The 24,928-nt window shown below is 35.1% G+C and overlaps 1 protein-coding gene across 1 annotated transcript in view; it reads right to left on the bottom strand.

The window, feature by feature from the left end:
• Positions 1 to 19,748, bottom strand: part of COL28A1 (collagen type XXVIII alpha 1 chain) — a 53,548-nt gene extending 33,800 nt beyond the window's left edge. The window contains exons 1-11 of the mRNA XM_026036274.1: positions 19,738 to 19,748; positions 18,678 to 18,805; positions 17,563 to 18,122; positions 17,026 to 17,046; positions 16,324 to 16,380; positions 15,551 to 15,604; positions 14,958 to 14,999; positions 14,152 to 14,178; positions 13,124 to 13,168; positions 10,951 to 10,995; positions 8,027 to 8,080 (exon numbers count right to left, since the gene is read on the bottom strand). Of these exons, the coding sequence (XP_025892059.1) occupies positions 8,027 to 8,080; positions 10,951 to 10,995; positions 13,124 to 13,168; positions 14,152 to 14,178; positions 14,958 to 14,999; positions 15,551 to 15,604; positions 16,324 to 16,380; positions 17,026 to 17,046; positions 17,563 to 18,122; positions 18,678 to 18,805; positions 19,738 to 19,748 (1,044 nt within the window). The remainder of the gene's footprint in view (positions 1 to 8,026; positions 8,081 to 10,950; positions 10,996 to 13,123; positions 13,169 to 14,151; positions 14,179 to 14,957; positions 15,000 to 15,550; positions 15,605 to 16,323; positions 16,381 to 17,025; positions 17,047 to 17,562; positions 18,123 to 18,677; positions 18,806 to 19,737) is intronic.
• Positions 19,749 to 24,928: the final 5,180 nt, after the last annotated feature.

Consider the following 24,928-nt stretch of genomic DNA (forward strand, 5'->3'; position numbering starts at 1 on the left):
AAAAAAAAAAAAAAAAAAAAAAAAAAAAAAGCTGATCAGGTTAAATTTTAGTTTAAAAAGAGTCAATAACCTTGCCATACAAGATGCTGGGATAGATAATAATCTCCCAAAGCTATAAAGCTTTATAAGCATCAGGAACGATCAAAATATATTTTTTCCTTGTGATCTTTTGTCCTGACTTTTTCTGAAATTTCAGTATATGCTTTCTCTTTTCAGAAAGGATGTGTCTTTGGAAATTTAATAGTATTTACAGTTTAGATGTTGACCTTCAGATTTTTTCTCATAGTCATGACAGTTCTTACTGCTATCTTTGACTGCAGCTCCTAACTCTCTTGTACCAGAGGTGTTAGAGAAAATGAGCACCAAATCCTCCAGAACTACTAACATTTAGAGATATAAGCAGGAGTCAGGCAAATAAAGCCTTCACAGACCTGAGTTTTATTGGTGGGACAATTTGTCACGGACTCCTACTATGAACACACGTTCTGATATGTTGGATGATACATTTTAAAGCCACTGATACAGAACATCTTGAAGATAAGATTGAACCTAAGCAATTTTCACATTAAAACTTTGTGTAGCCAATATAGTGATTTCCAATTTGGTACAATTTTAAGGTGTTATGAGTGCTGCGAATCAGAATAGGTCCTTGCATCTTAGTTTCCATTAGCTAAACATATGAAATGTTATCATTGCAACTTTAAAGCTTAGAATAGAATGCTAATTGATGCTCAGCTTTAAATTAATTCCTTTAGAGAACAGTATGTTAAATGCTATTTCAAAATCCRAAATTCTGTAGCACACCTTCATAATTATATATAATTAACAGAGCATAAAAAAGAAACTTCTTAAAAAGCAGACAAAATCAGAGAAAGATGGTATAATTCCAAAGAATTCATAGACTTCAAAATACCACATTGACAGGGAATCACCAACTTCTACATTGCATGAATTGACAAAATACAAGATGTAGCAATGAAGTTTACTATATTGCTAGATAGACAATATTGCTTGGATTTCATAATAGTATTTATTTTCATGAAGCTTTTGGACTAGAGTACCAACTCAGGTCAGTGTATGCTCAGATTATCTCAAATGCATGCATTTTTTTTTTTTTTACTGATAAAAAGCAGATTAGAAAATGACTTTTTGTTCATAGATGTTGTTTTTCTCTTATGTTTATTATGACACTGATCAGACAAACAAAAAAAAAATGGTCAGATTGCAGAACTTCCAGACTTTCAGTTTCCTTCTGGGATTAACATGGCATTGAACATGCTGTTCTTTCAAAATCTGCTTATCAAAACCATTTCTTTAAGTGTTTCCCATCAGCAGGAAATTTAGAGAAGGCCAAGAATAATACAATCAAAGCTAAGAATTTGTCTCCTCTTTAACTCTCTTGAAAAACTTTCAGTTTTAAGTACTGTTGTTCTTTAGGCCAACAGTTACTTCAATTCCAGGATTTTCTGACTTGTCTTCATTTAGATGAGAAGGCAAATATATAAGGAAATATTTTTATACAATTTCTTTGGAAATTATATACAATAAGGCCCACATCCTCAAAAGGATTTTTTTATGATTTATATGTGTCCATTTCATTTCTAAGGGCAATAATTTAGGCTACTGAATGCCTTTAATGTCAACACATCACAAGCACCCAAGCACCAATGGAAGTTATGCTTTGTCTCTGAATATATAGGATCATATCATATGATCCTTACCCTATGATCCATGATCCTTAACTCATCACCCATTATTTCTTCAATAGCTGCTGAATAAACTAGCAGAGCCCCCAGATATATCTCCTTGCATTTTCAAGGCTTGGAAATAGTCTGGTTAGGGTTGGACTTYGCCATCTCAAGGCAAGGTGAGAGAGCAATAGGCTCAGAGTACTGTGAAGAACGGTGCATTTTCAGCCTGACAGATTGGAAAATGGATCCATTGCACTTAATTGCAGTCGTACAGTTTTCTGAGCCTAAGCAAAAGCTACTGGAGTCAGTTCATTTCAGTTATATTATATTATTATATTATATTATATTATATTATATTATATTATATTATATTATACCATACCCAGGTAAACTTCAGTTCAAAAAGCTTTGGGTAAGCACTAATACACACCTTGGGTGAGTTGATTCCTATGTAAAAATGATGATGTCTATAAGGTGACATATAGCAGTAGCCTTGACTCTCCTCCTTTATCCTTTGACTCTCTTCCTTTATCCTTCGCCACTCAGTCTCTCCCACTATTCCTTTTAATACTCTGCAAGATTTGCTTACAGCATACGAGTGTGGCTATCCATCCTCCTCCTACACCCACACACTGGCAGGATGCTCTGGCTGTGACAACTGCAAGAGTCTCACCCCGTCCTGGACTGCAGCCCGGGAAGCTGTGGGCTCTGCCTGGAAGCACTCACACGAGAGGATCCTTCAGCCCTACAATTGCTAGAAGTGCCACACAYGGAGCAGGGACACCCAAACCCGGCAGAGCTGCTGCTGGACATAGTGTCTTGTTTCTCCCATACTGACCCATGCATTGCCATAATGCTTCCCCCCATACCCTCTCCCCATCCTCTTTTACTCACTCATTCACACGGGTACCTGGTGGTGAGAGTGCACTAAATATGAGCTATTCAAAATCCCATTCCTCAGCAATTTCATGAGAAAAGCAGCATGAGATGTCACAGTCATTCATCCCACAGAATGAATGGAAAAGATCTACAAACTTGGAGAATATATTAAAAAGAATCTTTTTTTTTCTTTTGTCAGTAACATCCAGCAGTAGTATCTGTAGGTAGGATACCCTGGATACTGCAAAAGCCACTGAACATATTGGCTGCGTTTGTTGAAATTAAACTTATGAAATTGTGTTGGAATTTATTCCATTCTAAAAAGCAGTTCGAACGATAGAGGCTCATATCTCAGCTGAAACAATAAACCGAACCTCTGTTGTGGTTGCAGGGGGTCTTCCAAATTGGGTGCTCTCTCTCCAAATGGACATTCTGTTTTGTATCTATTTCCAACAATTTTAAGGAGAACTTTCCAAAGACAATAATTCTGTGGGATGCTTCTGATTCCGAATCATTTGTTCTTTCTTATGTTCATCCACATGCTAATATATGTGCTGTCTTAAATGCAGGCGAGAGTCCAACTAAATTGTTTGCCAAAAGCCCTTTTTTCTAACTACGATAAAACAATACTGAGGGTTTTTTTTTCTCTCTCTCTAGTGACTAGTGCACTTTAAACGGCTTCAACTGCAGTTGTTATGAGTATTAGTATYAGCATTACTCATGCAAGTCCTGGCAATAATACCCTTATCTCCACAATGAGAAGGAAATTCTGATTTTTCAAAGTAGCTTCTTCATAATTATTTTCTTTGTATCGTACTGCRTGCAAATTCTTTTTTCTCTGTTTCTTTCTAAAACTTGCTTTTCCTTTAAGCGTAGCATCAAATAAGATGAGGAAATAAAGGATTCCACCTGAGCTTAATATTTTTATGTATTAAAACTGTACCACTTTGAGCTTGTAATATACCTAACAGTCTTCCTTCCTCCAACCCCCTGAAACAGCTTTTGTTATGACGAGTAGCAGTTAGTGCCAATATAAATAACTACTGTTAAGAATGCTCATATGTAATGTAAATAGCAGAAGGGCTAGGTATTCCACAGTAAGCTATAACAATCAGTAACATCACAAATATAAAAATTTTCTTTTTAAGGTAAATGTTAGCTGCAACAGTTGATACAGATATTTTGATACACAGTCAGGGTATTTTGTATTTTAAAGTCGTAGTGCAGAGGAACTATAATTCTTGAGAGAGAAACTAGATTATTCAGTCTCTTGGGAAAGATGTAACTTGCCAGATAAGAAAGGAAAGAATTCATAAGTCATGAGAGAAGTCGCAGCATCCTTTAGCAATTCAGTCTGGGACCTATTTTCAGGGAAATACATATGGCTGATTTTTTCATAGAAGGATCAACCTAAAATAACTGCTTTGAACACTTCTATTCAAACTTAACGATATCCTGAAAAGTTTGAATATACAGCTGAATATACATCTTCACACTGTAATTCAAAATCTTACTTTGTATCTGAAATTCTCCAGGGAGGTCCTAGCTATGGCAATGGCTTTTAAAAATGTGTTGCCTTCAGTCTTTCTATGAATACATCATGATTTCCAGAAATGTGTTCTTTATTATAAGTAACTGGTCCAAGAGTTTGAAGAAACAAAGCTAATATCATTTCTGAAATTGTACTTATATGAACTGCTTATTCATGATTTCCTTTATGACTGGTTACCTCAGTTACATAGATCATGTCCAGGTCCCAGTTGTATAACCTAGACCCATATTTTTCTGTTTGTATTATTCACCATTTTGTACATTCACCACATTATTCACCAATATGTACAAGTATTCAGTCTCTCATTAATAATAAATACATAAAATAAATAGAAATCAAGGCGCTTTTGTGAATAAGGGAATAAAAGTTTTGATAATACACCTATGCATGTTCCAAAATCCCTTTTTATCCAGGAATACTAGGGGAAAGCGGGTATGCACATTTTACTTCACTGACCTTAATAAGGTAATTCAGCTTTGCAAAACAGTAAGCAGAAAAAAATTAAGTTTGAAATACAGGGCAAACTAAAGTGCATTGCATGTATGTTTATTCTTAGAACTCCTTTGCTTTCAAGAAAAATCATGGTATTCCTATTTCCTTTTTAGAGAGGAAACCAAAATGTATGAAGTTTTCTTTCTGGTGTGTGTTTACTTACTTTTCCCCAGAGTTTTTCTTTAATTACTATTGAATGGCAAAATTGTCTCTAATAAGAATATAACCACATAATATATGTGGTGATATAAATCTGACCAAAGGGAATTCGGTAGCCARTTAGAAGCCTACCTACTGTTTCTGCTCAAGAAAGCTTGTGGTTTCCTGTAATAATTTTATTGTAGTCTGTGAGAAGCAATCCTACTAAAAAGACCTGCTACTAATTTAATGACCATACCAGCTATTATCAAGCTATCCAGCTAGTCCATGTCTATCYAGCCAGATTTTACTAAAGCAGAAGCAAACATGCTGTTCTCCTTACTGACTTTCTGCATCTAGCCCTTTTACTTTTTCTCTAGATGAGGTCTTGCTTTTCTTCTGGGAGTCTGCTGTTTGCATCAGCAAGCACAAATATACAGCAGGTCAACCATCCCTTCTTAAAGAGTCAAGAAACACAAAATCTGAGTCTCTTCTTCAGGAGCTGCAGTTTGACAAGAGTCAAATATCTCTCATTTAGAATAAGGGCTATTAATTAATCATCTGCTAATGCAATAATTAACTGTGTGTGCTAACCTCAAAAGAACTGCAAGAGTTTTCCCCATAGAGCTTTTGTAATTTTCCTTAAATGTTTTATAGCTGAATGAAGGATGTGGTATGCTTTGATTTAAGTTTTTGTTTCATGTTACAATACACATAACATGTCAGGGCTGATGAAGCTGAAGAATGCTCTAAAGTGAATGGACCTCAGTAAACCTCTAAGGAAATTTAAAGCACAGCTGTGAATGGCATTTCTTTCTTGGCATTTAAAACTAGTAAGGGATGTAAGACAATGCAGGCTTTAGCTAAATTTTTATTTTTGTAAATTTAACATTCTCCTAGCAAGATTTTACCTTGAATTGGGTCTCASTTTTGAGGTTTCATAGTTAATGGGAAAAGTTTCCTCAGAATGAGTAGTATCTTGTATTTGAGAAAGAGGGTGAAGAGCATGCCCAGTAGTAGTAGGGTAAGTACATTCTGCACACAGGAAAACTAAGCTTTTCTTTTAAAAATGATTGATGACCGTGCTAGGTCATTAGTGAAAGATGACTTTTGTGGGAATGAGGCTTGTTTGAGSTTAGCTTGGTTAGCATAGTACCCTCTGCTTGGAAAATAGAAAGAGWAGCCAGGTGTTTCATGGACGTTTGAAATTGCCATAAGCCAGGCAGTATTTAACAAGTAAGCCTAATAATAATAAAAAGCCTAATACCTAACAAGTGAAATAATAGTTAAACAGTTTCCAGAGATGCTTTGCAAAAGGGGAAGCCTTCTGCTCCTAAGCAGGTTTTGGAAGGCTCCATTTCATAGTGCACTCCCTTGATGCCATGCCATGCCACAACCATTCTCCTGCTTGGTGACCACCAGAATCATATGCAGATGGACAGCACATAAAAGACATTGCCATGCAGCTGACTCTGCCACCTGGCATTGCAAAGCAAGAGAGAGGGTATGAAGCTGAGCTATAGACGTTCGAGATTAACTGATTGGTGAGACATGTGAGTGAAGGTAGGCTTGATGAGACACCAARAAGTGTGTAGGAGCCTGCAGGTCTGGAGTTTATATTTTGAGGAACTGAACAGTCTTTCAAACCTCAGCATAGCCCACTAATAATGAATAAAGATGTTCAGTAGTGGTGTTCTGTTTTATGTCATATTGGTACTAATGCCATTAAACTTCTTTTAGCTCTGCTAAACCAGACTGAAGTCACTAGTTCAGCTCAATACACAGTCAGTATTAGCATGGAAAGACCACAGTATATGGAACAGCACTAAGAATAGACTTATTAATTTYATCAAGACAGTTATTTATAACTGCTACTTTTCAGATACGTTGTATGGTGTGTCAYGAAAACTAATTTTAAAAAAGTAGTTGAATAATCTTTCTGTAAAGACAAAAGACATGGGAAAGATTGCTAAGTATTTTTGACCTTTACCAACTGAATGGGTGCTTATTAAACTTTAAACAACTACTGAGTATCTGTGCTGATCATTCAGATTTTTTTTTACTCATCTCAAATATCTTCAGCCTTGTAGAAATGCAATGTTTAGCTTTGGCACTAGGTATGGACAGGAGGAAAAATAAATATGTTTGTATACTTGTTAGTTTTAAATGTAATTACCTAAGTGTATTAGTTACACTTGTCTGGAAATATTCTTATTATTAAAGATGCAGGAGTYCGGAAAAATCCTAGCTGTCTTTTAGATTGCAAGCAGCAGAGCTGGAACTGCGAAAGAAGATATATATTTTTTCTTTCATATTGAAAATCTGACTCTAAGGATAAYACGAGGCAATAAATATTATACCCAGGTAAATGAAATATATGCACAGAGACATGCATGTGTTTTACAAACATCGAAGTGTGCAAAGAGGGCATAAAACATTCAACAAATATGGTCCAGTATATAATAGAAGTATCTGGTAGAACTATCTTGAATTTGTCAGTGTGAAAYGACAGATTAAAAAAATATACTGTCATTTGCTGCACTGAAATTAGAGAGAGGCATGACTTTTCTGCTACATTCATGAATAGCTTCTTTCAGATGCACCATCCTCTTTTTCCCTCCRTCTTCTGAAATAAGCTAGAATAGCTTTCCTAATCAGGCATTTTGTTGAAAAGATGAACAAACAAGAAATATGAAAAAGCACTTGTCAGGAAGAGGAAAATCCTGATGCATGCCAGCATTCCAAGATTTCTACCATAAATATTTCCTATATCTAAAATTATTTCTGTGAATCTTTAAATGAACCTGTTGCCTAAGAAACAAAACATGAATATTTACATATTGCATCTTGGGCACTGTTTTATGTAATTTTTAGCTTAGCTATCAAAAAAAGCTGTGGTAAATTGACTATCATTAGACTCTACATTTTCAAACTGATAAATGAAAAATTTTTCTGTACAAACCAATGCAAGACAGATGCATTCACATGTAGCTATTTGCCAAAGACAGGCAAATTAGAAGACTGCTTGAATTAATTAGATAATCAAATAATCAAATTAATTGATTTTGCTTGACAAGCTGTAGTCATTATCTAACTGATGCATTAATCTTCACCAAATCTTACACCCCTACGAATTTTACAAGTCATTCTCGTCTTTCGCAGTATATAGGAAATTCAAAAATTGCTTTTTGTAATGTTCAAATGTARTGTTCAAACTCTCCGTATATAACTTCTACTCATATATAGCAGCTAAACATATATAATTATATCTTACCTTACTGCCTTGAATGCCTTTTGGGCCTGGGTCACCTGGAGGGCCACTGACTCCCTATACAAAATTCAGAGCATAGAATTACTTTCTTTTGAAGATGCATGTTAAGTTTCTTTTGAAGGATGTCTGAACAGGATACATTAAAATGTAGCACAATGTTAATCTCTTAAGGAGAAGAATTTTCTGTAGCATATTCTGATAAAGCCCCAGTGCATGCATAGTCCTGTACAGTTAATAGCTAATAACTCATGATGGTAGAAATGGTATCWTATTACTCCATGTTAATTGCAACAGTTTTAGCTGAAGCTTTCTGCTGCCTTTTTCTCCTACTCCTGATACTGCCATACTTCCATATTATCCCTTCTGCAAAGAATTCCCCGCACAAGTAAATTAACTAAGCCATCATATTCTGACTATTCAGCTCCCTTTAAACAAAATTGCTTCTCTTGAATCTCATTGTCTGCTCACAAGCTGAGATTAATTTTAACTTCATGACAAACTCTTCATTATTCAGAATTCTCAGGCCAATTMTCAGGCAAAAACAGACATAAAAATGTACTCATAGTGTATTCTTCACCCTCTTTGCTACATCTGTAACATGATAAGCTACAAGAAAATCAATCAAAAATACTGTCCAAAGAGAAAGAAAAAYGACGTATTTCAGCTATAGCCATTAATAGCCCAAATAAGTCTTCAAGCAAATTATAGTTAGGTTCTAAAAAAACAAATGTAAAATTTTTGGAATATCTGTGATTTTGTRTCTTCCATGATGTGCAAGTCTGAAAAAAAAATGGCTAAATAACAATTCCAGTCTTTGCACAAAGCATGCAAATATATAACCATACATCTGAGTAACAGGTATATAGACAATAAGCCAGTTATTAGGGGGAAGACAGTAAACGAAACTAAAATAGTCTTCCAAAATATATTGCAATCTTACCTTCACAAACTCAGGAAGGATTAATTATGTGATAAGAATATGGCAGTTCACCAAGTGGTTTAACATGAATATATTGTTATATATTGTTTGATAGGCTTATTAAACAAGGATTCTTGAGCACCTCAAGAAATCTTGATTTTTTTCTTTGTTTCAATAGGAGCAAATTCTGTTGTATTTTGTTAATACCTTGAGGTCATATAAACAAACAAAATATTTTTCTAAACATCATAGTATTTGAAAAGCATTTCCAAAACAAGAGTTGAAAAATCACATTCTTCTTTAAGCTATTCTTCCTGAGGAAAAGAACAGTGATCATGATGTGAGATGGATAAATGCTCCAACAGTTAAAAATAAATGTTCTTCAGGCATGATGGTATAGAATGTGCTAATATAAATTTAAAAAAAAAAAAAAAAACTAAGATAAATCACTCTGAAGTTCATCGCATGCTATGCTCTTCTAAGTCATTGAGAGAGCTGTAGTTCCCATGGTAATTATTTAGTTCCCATAGTTCAGAACTACAGTAAATCCTTGTAACCTTTGTATTAGTCCTCTGTTAGGGTGGAACATTCATCTGTGTCTGTTCTCCAACAGCTAGAATATTTTGAGTAATGAGCCTTTCAAATCTAAGCTGAATGTAGACCATTGTACCATAGGACAAGATGTAACATTAAGCTTGAAATACAGTAGAAGTAACTGTAATGATGGTGTATATGAAAAGGAACAATGATGTGTATGAAAAGGAGGAGGTTATTTACTTAGATATGGTTTTGCCTTATTATATAGTGAGGGATTACTTCAGAGATTAATTTAGAGAAGAATTTAGAGATAGCTTCACTTGCAACAGCAGCTGGYATTTCACAGTGTGCAAAACTGAACATATACTGCACGGTGATTTGAACTGATGTAGGGACATGCTGGTGATCTGATTTGTCTCATTAACTCCTCTGAAGATTCATCAAAAATCTCTTAGATTCTAAGTTTTCTATATCCTAATAGGAATAACTAAGTGACATCTTTTTAGACAGGGACCATATACTTACTACTTGCATACTAGACAAAGCCAGAATTACTAGGGCATAAAATAATTASTAACTGTTATATATATTATATGATTTAATAATACAATAACTATATAGCATTGATGCATCTCCACTTCAAAGTTAAAATAAAGTTGAAAAAAATAATTTAAAATATTGAATGGCACACATCTTAGTACCACAGAATAAATTCCCATTAATTTATTATGCTCCCTATTATGTTTTCATTTATCCAATTCAGAGATACATTTGTCAGAGAAATGAATGGGTAAGTGCCATCATTCCACATGACCTATGGATCTACTAGGAAAAAAAAGTCATAAATTCTTGAGGTCTCTGCTACATACAGCAGCTCTTTTTAGGTGTTTATCACTATTTTTTTAGGGATACTATGGAAGTTATAAGACACACAAAGATGGCAGGAAACCTTTTCAGCAACTATATAATAGGGAAGAATAAGGCATGGTCTAAGCACGTAGCTTACTGAAAATAAAYAACTGATCTGAGACAGGTAATAGGTTTTGCTTCTAATAGGACTGGAGCTTTCTCTGACTCACTTCMAAGGCTTTAAAATAATCAGGTCAGATTTTAGTCTGTGCAATAAATTTTAGTCTCTCTAGCTGCCTTACATTTCAGGAGGAGTCTGTCCAACTGCCATGTAATATAAAAGGGATGTAGGAACTGGCAGATTGATTCAGCACAATTTTACTATAAGGGTAAGTTGAGAGCTCTTGATTTGGGACCCTCAGTGGGCTATAGAATAGCCTTAAGGAGAAGTTAAGAATTTTCCTTTGAAAGCTATTTTTAAAGACAAAGAGACAAAGATTTGCCAGACTCTGCTGCCTTTAGCAAACATGCTGATCTGCACAGAGCTCACAAGCTGCTTGTAGAACAAACTTAAAAAGATCAGCATGTCTTCTTTTTCTTGGATAGATGTCAGGATCCTTACCTGAGGTCCCCGAGGTCCGCTAGGCCCAAAAGCACCTTCCAAACCCTAAGGAAAAATAGATGAAATAATCAGATTAATATAAAATGCTAACATATTCATGTAAAATATTAAACAATAACAAACACAAAACTCCCCCAAATATGTAATGACTTATATCTCTAATCAAGCATTCTGTAGTCTCTCCACAATATTACTTTGCAAAAACTAATTATAAATTGCATTTTCAAAGCTAAAATGCCATATTTCATTATTCGATTAGTTGTCATTACTCCATTTAAAGAGTTCTTGCTAGTTACTGTTACCACAAATTTTTCACAAGTATTTTTGCTGCATTATTACTTCTTGAGTCACCCAAAAGCACCATCCACGGGATTAAATTCCAGCTGACTCAATACTCAGTTGTAAATTGTTGCCAAAGTGAAAATAATTTTCGGCAAATAGAGTAGTTTCCTTGGCTTATCTTATTCTTTTATCTTAATGATATCTCCAAGTATACAGCCATCAGCTCTATTTATCTACATCTGCTCCATCTTTCAAAGTATATGTCAYGTTTTGAATCTCTAATAGCTTTAAGGAATTTAACAGTGACAGCTACACAATTACACTCTTCCCATACAAATTAAGACTCAGAAATCGTAACAATTCTCTATACTTAGTCAGAGAGCTAACTGCCAAGGAAACTATATAAACTCATTGTGTTCTAGACCATTTACAAAGTTACTCAAGTAACATGGCACAAAATAATATTTAGATGTGATTGATGATAGTTACTTTTGGTACAATATATGCACAATTAGTTTTGGTTTCAAAGTTGAACACAAAATCTCTGAATTTCAAGCTTGACTAGCTTTTAAAGAGTGTCAGCATCAAAACCTCTGCCAAAATCAGTGGGATCAGTGAAACATAAAGTAGAGAGAGGTTTCTGAAGTTCTTCCCCTATCTAAATTTACTTTCTTTAAAAAATAAATTAATTAAACAAAATAATTATTTTGTTCTATTTTCTTCTGTATTTGTATGTGTGAAGTTGGGAATTCTAATTGTGACAGTACTTCTCTTTATTTACTAAGTTCTTGAAGTCTATAATCCATCATAATTTCTGAACCTCTACAGATGTCAATTTTTTCATCTGTTCTCAACAGAAAGGAAGCAAGAAAATTTCCAGCAGCCCTGGCATATGTTTTCTAAATTCAGATTTCCTGGCTACTTTGAATATGTTCTTTGCCAGCTTCTGAATAGCTTCCTTTTATCTTCATAGAGATTTTACATAAGCTGCAGTTATTTCTCACATATTGTCTGGATAAAGAAGTTATGAGCTTTCTTATTCCTGTGACAGATGCAACTCTCTTTCTTTCTTTATTAATAATTCAGGCTTTTCTGCAATTCACTTGCCTTCACTTTAAGGCCCAGCATCTCACAATGTACACATGGTCTTTAGATATTTATATTATTTCCTTTGTGATAAATATTGTTGACTTAAAGATTTCCTAATTCTTCTCAGAAATTCATCATTAAATGACAGTACTCCAGGAACTACAAAGTTTTCGGTTTTACCTTCGATGAAGATAATGCTGAAGAAAGATGCTTCGAAAGAACAATGAACTGCAATCTAGCTGGTAGTACAGTGAAAACTCTGACCATAAATCAATGGTCTGTAGTAATCGTACAAGTCTGCTTATGTGAACTCAAGATACACAACTATCCCACTCAGGAGTCCGTTGTCTTTGCCATCCAGCTGTGGATTCCTTTTACACTACTCTTTAAATACATAACCTGTGCATATCTCATCTGAACTAGTCAAGTGTGACTTCCCTTATAATGAAAGAAATAAAAAATAAAAGCATCTCTACAGCGAGATGCCTTTATATATGTGCATGTATAGGTGTGTGCATGCATATGTGCATGKGTCTGTGTATATCTCTCCAAAGAGCTTCACCCTGATCAGCTAGAGAGGAGAACAGGATGATGGTGTTGGTGTTGATTTGTGTGAGTGCTATATTTTCCTTCTGTGTAGTGGGCTATGGTCAGCATTTTTGCAAAGAATGTATCACAATTTTCAGAGAATTACAAGAAGTTCTAATTTTATAATAATAATGAAGTTGTCATCAAAAAGTTTGACATGATTTTTAATATCTTGATTGACATATGCAACAGTTTAAATAAAAATTTTACTTACTCTTTCCCCTTTTAGTCCTGGAGGTCCACACTCTCCTCTTTCACCCTTTATAAGAAATTAAATAGTTAACAGTTGAACAAGGTATTCTGTTTGCATAAGAGACATTAAAGACTCTGCAAACATCTCAGTAGTGCAAGAGTTTTAGTAGTTTCTGAGGGCCCAAAGGTAGCACCGTTAGATATGGTCTGCAGTATCTCAATTCTGCTCAAGATACATAATTTTTCTCCCTGAGAATGCCTACAAAATCTGCGTAGTAAGAAGACAACATTTTTAATATCTGAAAAGTCTTGTTGAATCTCTCTAGCTTGTTGCACTGCCTCCAGAGATCCTGTGACAGCTGAGATCTCCAGAGTAACACTGTAAGACTGTACACATAGAAGGAAGTGAATTAACAATGCGTTCTACTGATGAATTAACAAATATGTATGTATCTACTTTTCCTCTTTCCAGAAAATGTTCCATAAAACTGACTGAGGCATTTTTATTGTGAATGCAGAGATTCAGAGAGGCATTGCGTTTATTAATTATCCTTACGGAAAGATAAGGTTCAAATCAAGCAAAATCAAAATGAGTATTGTATTCACTATGATGTTTTGAATGATAATTTTGGCTTCAGAATCTTGCAAGTCTTTGAAGTGGCACTATATAGTATTATATGGTACCTTAAAAACAAATAACCTTCTTGCATTTTTTGATTGCCCCATCTATTTGTGTTTGTAGTAATCAATTTCACAGTCTTTCTGCATACCCTTTTACCCTAAGATTATTTTTCCTTCTAGCAGCTTTATTTTTGGTCTTCTATTTTTTTTATATATTTAAATTTATATTTTCTGATCTTTTACTTTTTCCTTTAATTCCAGAAAGCCAGCCAGCGAACAAATTCCATAAAAGCTGAATTTACTGTCATGAATAATCCTACGGGTTTCATTGAAGTGCATCTCATGACAATAAGACAGACCCTTCTCTTCCTTTTTCATGTACACTGTCATCAAGTATTTCACAGTATTTCTATTCTTTTAAAATCTTACCTTTTCTCCCTTATAACCAGGAGCTCCCTGTTTGAAAACAGTAATAACAACAATAACAAAAAAAAAGGGAAATCATAAAAGAGAATGTAAAGGCATAATTCACTCCTAATTTAAGTCAGAAGAAAAAGATATTAAAGATACTAAATTATATTTAATTTAATTATAAGTTTAAATTATAAGTTTAAGTCTTCATGAAAATAAAATATCCCTCTGGAATCATTTAAGTTACACTTCTCTATAAACTGAGAAATGTGTATTTATGACAGTTAACTGTAAATATTCAAGTCTGACAACCACTTAGCAAATATAACCTACAATTTAAACTGGATTTTGAAACAGAATTCATTGTATGCATGGAGTAGTGTGAGTCTTTCTACTGTGAAGCAAGAAGGATCAAAGCTGAGAAAAATTAGATGACAGAAGCCATTGGAGAACTACGTAGATGGTTGTTCATGATGGCATCCTCAATTCTGTCTTCAGGATATGTATAGTGCAACTCAATACAAAATCACACAACTTCAAAACTTTTACCAAGAGCATTCCAACAATTAAACATGTGGTTTTAACGTGCTTCTCTTAGTACAGATGCTTTAGTAATCCAAAACTTAGTTTAGGTACTATAAATAATTAAAAAAAGATGAGTCTGAAATTATTTGTGAAAACCGGAATTATTTGTGAAACTGGAATTAYTTGTGAAAACTGGAATTTTCAGTTCGGAATTCAGTGGAATTGAAATGTGATAACCTCGGAGATCTGGAAAATAATCTGAAAACCAAACATGAATTAACACTGTAGTAGTCACATACCTCTTCACCTTTTTCTCCATGATCTCCTTTTTGAGCATCACCCTATTAGAAGCAAAACAATACAATTAAAATATGTATTGCTCTTTTATTATTTATTATTATTACATTGAAACATAGAACATTCTTTAAAGATTAGAAATTGCTTTTCCTATTTACAAAGGTTCTTCCAACGGTCAAGAACAGAGTATTGAACATTAGCACAGAAGCCTGAAGTGTCTGAAATCTTAGACATCAGCTCTGCAAGCTGTGCTCCATGAGAGATTTCCRCAGTATTCAAAAGCTCCAGTGTATTTAACGAGCCTTTCATCAGATTCAGAGACCTCTGCTGATAAAGAAAAAATGGAATGATAGGCAGGTTAAGTTGGTAGTATTTTAGTTTCATTTTTTTCTCTCTGGCTTCTAAAGCAGCTAACTGTAAATTTATCATAGCTAAGTCCAGGCTTTTAAATCATATTTTACCACACCTTTTCTCTCTTCACCTCTATGGTTTCAAAAACTTAGGCAGAATTATTATTATTATTATTATTATTATTATTACTATTACTATTATTACTATTATTACTATTATTACTATTATTACTATTTTACTTTACCTTGTTTCCTTTTGGTCCCGGCTCACCTTTCTCCCCTCTGTCACCAATACTGCCCTGAAAAAAGGAGGAAAATGTTCTTATTATTTTGAGGATAATTTTCTCCAATTTCTTTAAGACTGTAGCTAAAAGGCAGGCCAAAATCATGCTGGAATAAGCTTAGGCAGAAATCCACTCTGACGCAGGTAAGTCAGATGTGACGCTACCTCCACTTGATGAATGATTCTTCTAGTATCATCATACTATATATCTGCAATTTCTTTTTCATCAATGTTCAMTAAAAAGTAAACATGTTATTTACCTTCGCCTTTAGCAAAATAGAGCATAATAAAATCTAACCARCAAGGTGTCGCCACAGAAAACAACCCAGTACCTCCTGCCTGTTTTTCAGAGATACCCTTTACCACCTGTTCTCATCTGCTCGAAAGAAGCTATGGCTCTCTGCAGTTCCAATGCCAAGAAACAGTGATGTGCTCAGGTGCTCAAGACAAAAGAGAGTGCTGAAGATTTAGCCCTTTCTTCACATTTACTGTCACCCTCAGTCTTTTGAGCCTTTACCTTGTACACAAACGAGAGYCACTGGTGGCAGTAACTCTTTGCCTAAGGGATGTATCCTATGACACAACACTTCTATCTGCAGTAGAGGCATGACTAATACGTTTTTCTATAGGAGAAGTTTATTTGCATAAGGAATAATCAATTAAAATGCTGTGCAATATTGATCTCAATGACTAATCTTCAATTTTTGGAAGCTTTCCAAGTGAACACATACTTACAGAATCACCTTTGTCTCCTTTTACTCCCTTTTCACACTCACAGATCTTCCGCATACACTAAAATGTTAACAGAAACATTGAGGAGAGCATTTTCAAGTGTATCTTCAATTTATTTTTAAAGCATAAAGTCTGTTTTTGTCTAGACATATGCTTGATAGTATAACAGTAAAATAACAAGGAAAAAAAGATCTTATAAAATATATTTCTTATATAATCAACATTATATTTCTGTATAGCCCCACCTAATTCAAAAGAGTTCGAATATCAAATTTTACTTATTACACAAAAAAATCAGGTATAACGTACAAATACTTAAGGCAATATACACATAGTAATACTTAAAATAATACATAACTTTTGGACAATATTGACCTTGTGTTGTAATGTGACAGCTAATGCACTTGCATTCCTTGTGCTAGTCCTATTTCATTTCAGTTAGAAGAGCTCTCTATGGCTTACTTTTGCTATTACCCATTAAGGAACTGAATTTATAGATTTATCATGAGAAGAGATGGCAAAAATGGATGAAAGCTAAGAAAATCCAACCACTTTAGGGACCTCTACTCATAGCAGGAAAACTGATCAGTCCTACAACATATTTTCCTACAATGTTGCACTATAGGAGAAACAGATATCAGGAGAAAAAGAAATGATTTTGTACTCAAAATGGTTATCAAAACATGAAAAACTCAAAAAACCTACCTGCTTCTGAAGTAAGATTTCCTGAAAAGAAAACAAAAATATTATTTCCCTATATATTATTTTTTTAGTGTATTCATTTAATCCTTTGTCTCCTTGGAATAGGTAATCTCCAGAGGTTTCTTTCAATCTCCACCATTCTGTGATTCTAGGAATCTCTCTAGGTTATAAAATTTCCAACGAGAATGCTAATGAAAATTTCCAACGAGAATGCTAATGAAAGTAAACTCCTTTCTTACAGTGGTAATAACTATCCTATGGAACTAGTCCTATGAAAAGGGATTTTCAGTATTGCTCAGTATTGTCTTAACCTCAGTTTCTGAGCCCACAGTTAATGCCCTTCTTTACAATCAACTCTGGAGCCCAGCACTTGCAGGCRTTAACATCCAATCTTTCAAAACTTCCTTAACTCCCAAGCCTAAGGTCAACTCCAGCCCCTAGCTCACCTGCAGACCTCTGCACTGCATTCAGGACTACTCAGAATTACATGAAATTTGCCATGGATAGAAGGGTTATAAGAGTCCCCTCAGCATTACTTACCAGTTCCAAAGCTGTATCAGCTACCAGGTTTTCATCATCCAGGCATAAGATATATTTAGAAGCTGAATCACCAGTTATCAAACGCAATTTTCCTTCTTGGACATTTTTCTTAGAAAGGCCAATGGCAAAAAAGTGTATTCCAAGACTCCTGGCTGTTGTAGCTATGCCCTGAATATTAGGACTGTTTGGATGATCCACACCATCAGTCATCAAAAAAGCCACTTTTACACTTTTTCTACGACTCTCGGTTTTAAAGAGTTGAGTGGCATTGGAAATTGCATAATAGGAGTAGGTGCCATGGCCAATGAAGCCCAGAGAACCGATTTTCTCTTTAAATTTCTGCACATTCTTCCAAGCGGTAAACGGATGATCAATGGTGACTGTGCTGCTGAACTGCATACCTGCTAGTTTGATATCATACTGCTGAGATTTTACTGGCTTCATCTCAAAAATTTTGTCAGCTAAATTTTGAACAAACTCTTTCTGTAAGTCAAACAATTGATTTCTGGCACTTTCTGAACTGTCCAAGATAAAGACTATATCAATGAGACAAATATCACCTGTAAGGGAAGAAGAAAGTTAATTCTATGAGTGACTGACATACTTGCACTACAGATTTTAGGTTATTCTCTGTGATATTCAAACCATTCTCTCAACTCTTCCTCCCTCTTCCCAGTAAAAAATTCTGAGGAGAAATTTCCATCTAAATTACATTACTGCCAAGAAATTCTACTGGACTCAAATAATTTCATTTAAGTCAGTTAGTTTAATTCATATCAGTATTAAAGACAGTCTATAGTCCAAAACATTCAAATTAGATGGGATTTGATGGGACTGTTTTAGCATTTTATTTGATTTTATATACAAATTACCAATTTTTCACATGCAAATTCAAACTAAAAGATAGGCTTCTTATCACTTAAAACAATTTCACATGTGCTAATGAAAATGATAGTCCAAACTGGACTGTATGGCTAAGTAAAATATACCAAAATATTTTTCCAGGCCCCATTGTCAAAAAAAAATGTATAAGATGCCCATTACTAGGTTATTATCCTGAAAAATAAGGAGACATACTATATGGGCAATCAGAAATTACAAGAAAATGGTTTTACCTTCATATTTTTGCAYATGAGAATAAGCATTCTTTCCTTTATTTCTGCTCTGCCCATGTACTGTGTGGTTCATGGTAACAGACAGAATTAAAAAGCAAAAGAAAGAATGTTTGTTCCACATAGTGACTCTGATCCCAGATTAGAATTTTCCTTCCTGTTAAGAAAAAAAAAAAAAAAAAGCTTTATTAATAGCTTTTATTAATAACTAATGATACTAACAAATAAATACATATACTTCATATTTAAGTACACATTCATGGGAAAAACTGCTCTGGAGACAATATGTATAACAAAGTTATAAAATTCCTTTGATTGGTGTGTCAAACATAGCAGTCAGTGTAATCTCAATTTTATCTCACATCTACTTGCATATTAGAATCTGTTTTACTAGAAAAAATACATGTAGAACAAATACAGTATTTCCTTTGTTAAAAAGTAATCAGTGCTATCTTTTGCTTTCATTTGAACAACTAACAAAGAAGGGTAAAATAAATTGTTATTAAAGCATGTTGGTATTAACATATATTGTTACTGAACTAATTATAAAAAAAATAGTAAGTATATTAGAGAAAACAGAGCATCATTTCTTCTATAAATCCCTAATTGTTAGGAATAGCAAACACCTAGGTATTTTGGATACAGATAAATTATCTTGATCTGAATCATCAGTATGAACAACTTCTTGTAAAAAATTAGTTGAGTAATGAGATTCTAAGCATGAATGTATTATGGATGTTACATGGCTGTAAAGGAAAGCATGTACTATTTTCCACAAAGACAATATTGAATTATAAGAACTATAAATATGAGCAAAATGAATATTAAATTCTTTGTTCATGATTCAATCTATTTCTAGTGAAAGCTGAACTCTTATAACTGATTTTCAAAAAAAAAGTAATTTACAATAATTAGTTTTAATTATGATTAAAGGATAACATGCATGAACTAGTGCTTTAAATATCCTTACATACTATTTCCAACTCCATTCAAGTTGCATATACAGAATCTACCAGGGTAGTCCTCTAAAAATACAAATGAAATAACTATATAAGGCTCTTACCTCCAAGGCATTCAAGCGGCAAACCGCAAATTCAATAAGCTGTCAGTATAAAAAATACATCCAGTAGGTCATACTGGAAAGTATGTTTTAAGTAAATAAGGCAATCTGCAAATAAACAGTCTAGCCACTTGCAAATGGCTCTACCTTGCATCTAGATCCCTTATGGTCCATTATTCCTGTTTAGTTGGCCAAAGTTTAAATGAAAATAGGCAGGCACTTAGCCAGAGCTGAGTGGGAGACCAAGCCATTTTATTAAAGGGACAGTGTGCGTCTAGGAGCACGAGGGTTTCCTCATTTCACATAAATGAACTTTTGCATTAAAATATTCACTTCTAAACAATTTGCATCTTTATCTGTAACTTTGTCAGCCACAAGTCTTCAGCTTCTCCACATTAATGCTGCAGCAGCTGCCTAGGTCTGAGATGCAAGGTAGCACATCATAATTTCAGAGCTGAAGAACTGAGTGCACTTGCTTGGATCACAGGCATCTCTCAATGGTGGTAATAATGCACTAGTAACTATAACAATAAAAGGCATAGTTTAAAATAAAATGAAACTCAATTATTTTTTCCTCCTTAGTTGTTTGGCTCAGAAATTCTTTCTGCTACTTAGACACACTAGAGGGTCCAACAAAGACAGGTGATCCAAAAGGAGTCATTTAGGTAATTCTGAATGTGCTGCATACAATTATACTTGCTGTATATACTGGAAGGTTGCAGCATAAAACTGTATTCTTGGGTATTAAATCAAAAACCACGCTGAGATAAACTTGAAGTCCACAGCAAGTCTCAAGGAATCGCTGCCGGCTTTATGTGAGTTTTGTTCAGGYGTCACCAGAGACTCAGTTGCAGCCCCTGGACAGACATCACCTACGAGGCAACATGTCCCTCAGTGCCTTGGTGGCAGGACAGAAGGGGAGCTCCCTCATGTGGTGTCGCAGAAGGGACATGGGTTTCATCACTGGCACACGGGCTTCATCACTGGGACACGGGCTTCATCACTGGCACACAGCTGGTCCATGCTGCATGATCAAACATTGATGTCTCTTGCTGCAATCCAGATATTATCGTGAGGCACATGAAGAAAGAAATAGAAAGAAAAAGAAAATAAAGTCAAAAGATCAAAATTACCTTGCCTCACATGCTAAATTAAAAATGCAAAATTTAAAATATTAGGGCAATTTTGTGATTGTTATTCAGCAGAACCTGCAGCAATCTATCTACTGGACCTTTATAAAACCAAGCTTGCTAAAATGAATGGGAGAAATTTTCCCTATGGCAGCCAAACTAACACCAGTAAAACCTTTTTTTTTTTTTTTTTTTTTTCCCCTTAAACTGGAGAATCTTGAAAGCCTCTTTTCTACCATAGGTGAATTTCTTGCAGTCAACTTGAAGCACATTGGCTATATTCCCTTAGATTTAAAAGGCAGAGAGTAAATTTGTGTAAATAAAATAACAGGAAATATATAGTAAACTCTACCAATGGTGAGACCCCTCAGCCCCGTGCCCACAGCAGAAGGTGGCTGACAGTCTCCCTCCCCAGCTGGCTCTGCATGAGCTCAGTGAGCCCCTGGCTCTCAACTAGCCCAGCACTTGGTGACTCTCACCCTGACAGGGGAATGGGGAGTTGGACAAGGGTGGATGCCGGCAGGGTGAGAGGAAAGGCAATGAAGAAAGTGAAGTCCAGGACAGGGGAAGGCAGCAGAAGTCCTGCAGAAGRGGACTCCTGGTACTGCAGAATGCCTTGCAATAAAATTGTGGGAGAGCCGAAGTCACTGCCATATGTCTGGGAGTGTAAGGGATACAGGAGCCAAAGGAAAATGTTGTTCATTTCACTGCTCATCAAACAAGTTGCTGCACCACACAGCTCGGCTGTGACAGATAACTTCATACATTTGGACACAGATGTCATATTCTTCTTAAAGGAACCAAATCCAGTTGTGATGAGGGAAGGGAAAGGAGCATTCCATCCACAGGAGGAACACTCTGAGGTTCAGATTACCTACAAATCCTGCAGGATGAAGAATTATAGAAGCAAAAGTGAAAATTACCAGGACTTCACTAATCAAATGCTCATTTTTGATTACTGGAAGTTATGGAGCCTAGTAATGACATATTCAGATAACTTGTAGTCTRGGGTTTCTCCTGTTTCTTCAACAATTGTAATATTTGAACCCTTTGGCCACAAAACAGATGATGTTTAATAAGAACAAAACAAAACAAAACTTCATGTAGATGATATTTGATTAAAAAAAAATCTTCTGTCTCTTTTCAATTCCCTTGTAGAAACCTATATAGAAACMACACTTGATTTCCTGTTTGTTGACTGTTTAAATAACAGCAATGAAATATGCAACTGGAAGCTTTTAAATATCCAGAGTACATTTTGAGCTTATCTCACCAAACCTCAGGTTAAAGGTGTCTGGAGAAAAGAATAGGGAAAAAGGACCAACCTTGAACCTTAAAAAAGTCTYTACGTTCTCCAGACTAGTAGAAACTCCCTCCATTTAATGTAGGAGCAAGGTCTCTTGTTGCTACACTCAACAAACTATCCTCTTTTTGCTCTTCCAAGAGTAGAACCTTTTTTTGAAATCATCCAGTTGGAAATCACACCTTGGCAGTAACTCCCMGCACCGAGCTGCACTGCTTCAGAGCATAGCCAAATCCCCCAGGTTTCTAAGAAGCCAAAATCTAACACACCATTGAGCCAAACCGATGGTTACTTGTTGCACAATGATTAACTGCTCCCAATCTCTTAAATCACAAATGAATGTACTTTATATCTTCTGTTTGTGAGAAAAAAATAGAAGTAGAGCTGGATGGATTTTTTTTTCCTTCTAGGTATGTATTTTACACCTTAAATCAACAATTAGTTGCAAGAAACTTTTATCTTTGAGAGGAGAAATAGTAAGATAGAAACAAAAAAGTGGAGATTCATAGAAAGGAGGCAATTTTTAAAAATATTACATTAAAACTTATGACATATATTGTTTACATACTTATTCTTACCCTTACATGTGCTTCAGTCAAGGCTTGTTAAATATCCTGTCTCTCCAGACATGGACCATCAGTTATTGAGGAATGCTTTCCCCTGCAGTAGTCAAGGTTTATCTGTACTATGAGCCAAAACAGGACTGACTTGGTGGGCTTTCAGCTGCTTTCCAAGGTTTCCCTCTCCTTTTGGACTTGCAAATATGACATTTGACAGGGATCAGAAAATGTTATCATTTAAGATTTTTAGACATAACAGTCTCTCTCACTGGCCCAGCACACATATAACGTGAGAGTTCACACAGACATCCAATCTGCTGACAGTAATGGGAGTTTTATTTCTCTGTCCAGGAAATCTGGCCAGAAAACTATATGTTTTGTGTGACTGGTCTGTGGAAATGGCCTCAGCTCTTCTTCACTATTTACAGCCATTTGGAAGCAAAATAAGGACCTTGATGGTTACGTAACACAATTGTAGCTATAGAGTGCAGGGCTTTGCTTTTTCTTGAGCATTGCCAGTAAACAGTTCTGTAACTTCAAATTCACTTAGAGGTCAAATCTGATGAACATGTCTCAAGATTTACAGCTCAGTCTTACCATTATTTATTGTTCTTTGTGAGCTGTTTAGTTAAGCTGTTTAGTTACTCAGAATCAAATGCAATCTTAGGTCAGTTCCTCTAGCTTGGAGTGGTGTTCTGGTAACCTGTCTACATGCATTCATGGTCACACTAAACTCTGGTTTATGACACAGGTTTAATGCTAAAACCCATTTACATAACTATTTAATTTTGAGTATGCAAGAAAAACCTTTTATTTCTGCATTCTTGTTAAATCACCTCCTCTACTGGAAAAAAATACACCTTAGTTTTCTTTCTTTGGTGCTCTACCTATTCTCCTTTAATAGTGCCTGCTATTCTAGTTACTGCAACTCAAAAGTAATAAAGAAGAAATAAAAATGAACAGAGAGAGGTGAGAAAGGCATGGGACAGCTTCTGTATGAAGATAGATGACGTAGATTAGGATTCTACAGCATGGAAAGACAAACGGAATGTGAGTATGATGCAGATCAATACAATCATGAAAGAAAGTGACTATTTCACAGTACAAGAATAAAGAACAGCCATTAATTTAAACAAAATAAATCACTTTTCATACAGAACCAAGTTACATTGTCAAACTTGAAGCTATGCAATATGAACAAAAATATAATAAAGTTGGGAAAAAAAGATATTACAAATTCAAAGAACAGGTCAAACAGTAGTTATTCAAACAACCTGTTTGCTTGAATGGCAGTATGAATAAMCTGAGTGCACAACATTCAGAGCCAAAAGCCATTTCCCACAGCAGCCTTTTAAAGGCCAACAAAATTCCTTAGCTACTTTACAGATGCAAACCCAGAAAATTCAGAAAAAAAAAGCAAGAAACTCACAACTGGTCAGTCAGATCAAATATACAGACGTTCAAGTCTCCATAAGTGATCTAAATGTTGCCTATTCTACGCATGTGGGAATTAAACAGTCAAGTGCTTTGAAYAGAACGTATGCTTTGGAAACACACTCAGCAATTGGATGCCTTCTTAGACACATGTTAGAGATGTTATGATACTGGTTGGTGATGGTTAACTCAGTTTGGTCACATAGGAAAAGGAGAGGATGGAAAAGATAATTTGTTTTGCTCTAGTCTAACATCTAAACCTGACTCTTTACAACAAGCTCCAGTGGTATTGTTAGTGTGAAAAGGCTGAAAGTCCCCGGACTGGTGAACTCAGGCCACTTGCCCTGTGTCTTTGCACCTCACGAGCAATCTTGCTAATAATGATTGAGTTATGGGAAGTGCTRTAACATTTATCTTTTTGTGTCTGCTCAGCTCTTAGATGAAACGTCATCTCTCTCTTGTGTCAATGGCTCTGGTTGAAAATATGCTTAATGCTCACCTAAGGGAAGCTGAAAGACAAAGTCTGACAAACWGGAGAAGTGAGCAGATAGACTGAAATATCCATGATTTCTGAGTATAGGTCACAACAGTAACAGGAGAGGAAACACAGGCACTAAAAGCTGAATTGGGAGGTTCAGTGAAACATTGTGCAGTTTCTCAAATTGCTTTTTTTTTTTTTTGCTGAATTGGGAGGTTCAGTGAAACATTGTGCAGTTTCTCAAATTGCTTTTTTTTTTTTTTTTTTTTTTTTTTTTTTTTTTAAGAAA

This window comes from Nothoprocta perdicaria, unplaced genomic scaffold, assembly GCF_003342845.1.
Source record: "Nothoprocta perdicaria isolate Ctin4 unplaced genomic scaffold, notPer1 scaffold_174, whole genome shotgun sequence".
Taxonomy (NCBI): Eukaryota; Metazoa; Chordata; class Aves; order Tinamiformes; family Tinamidae; genus Nothoprocta; species Nothoprocta perdicaria.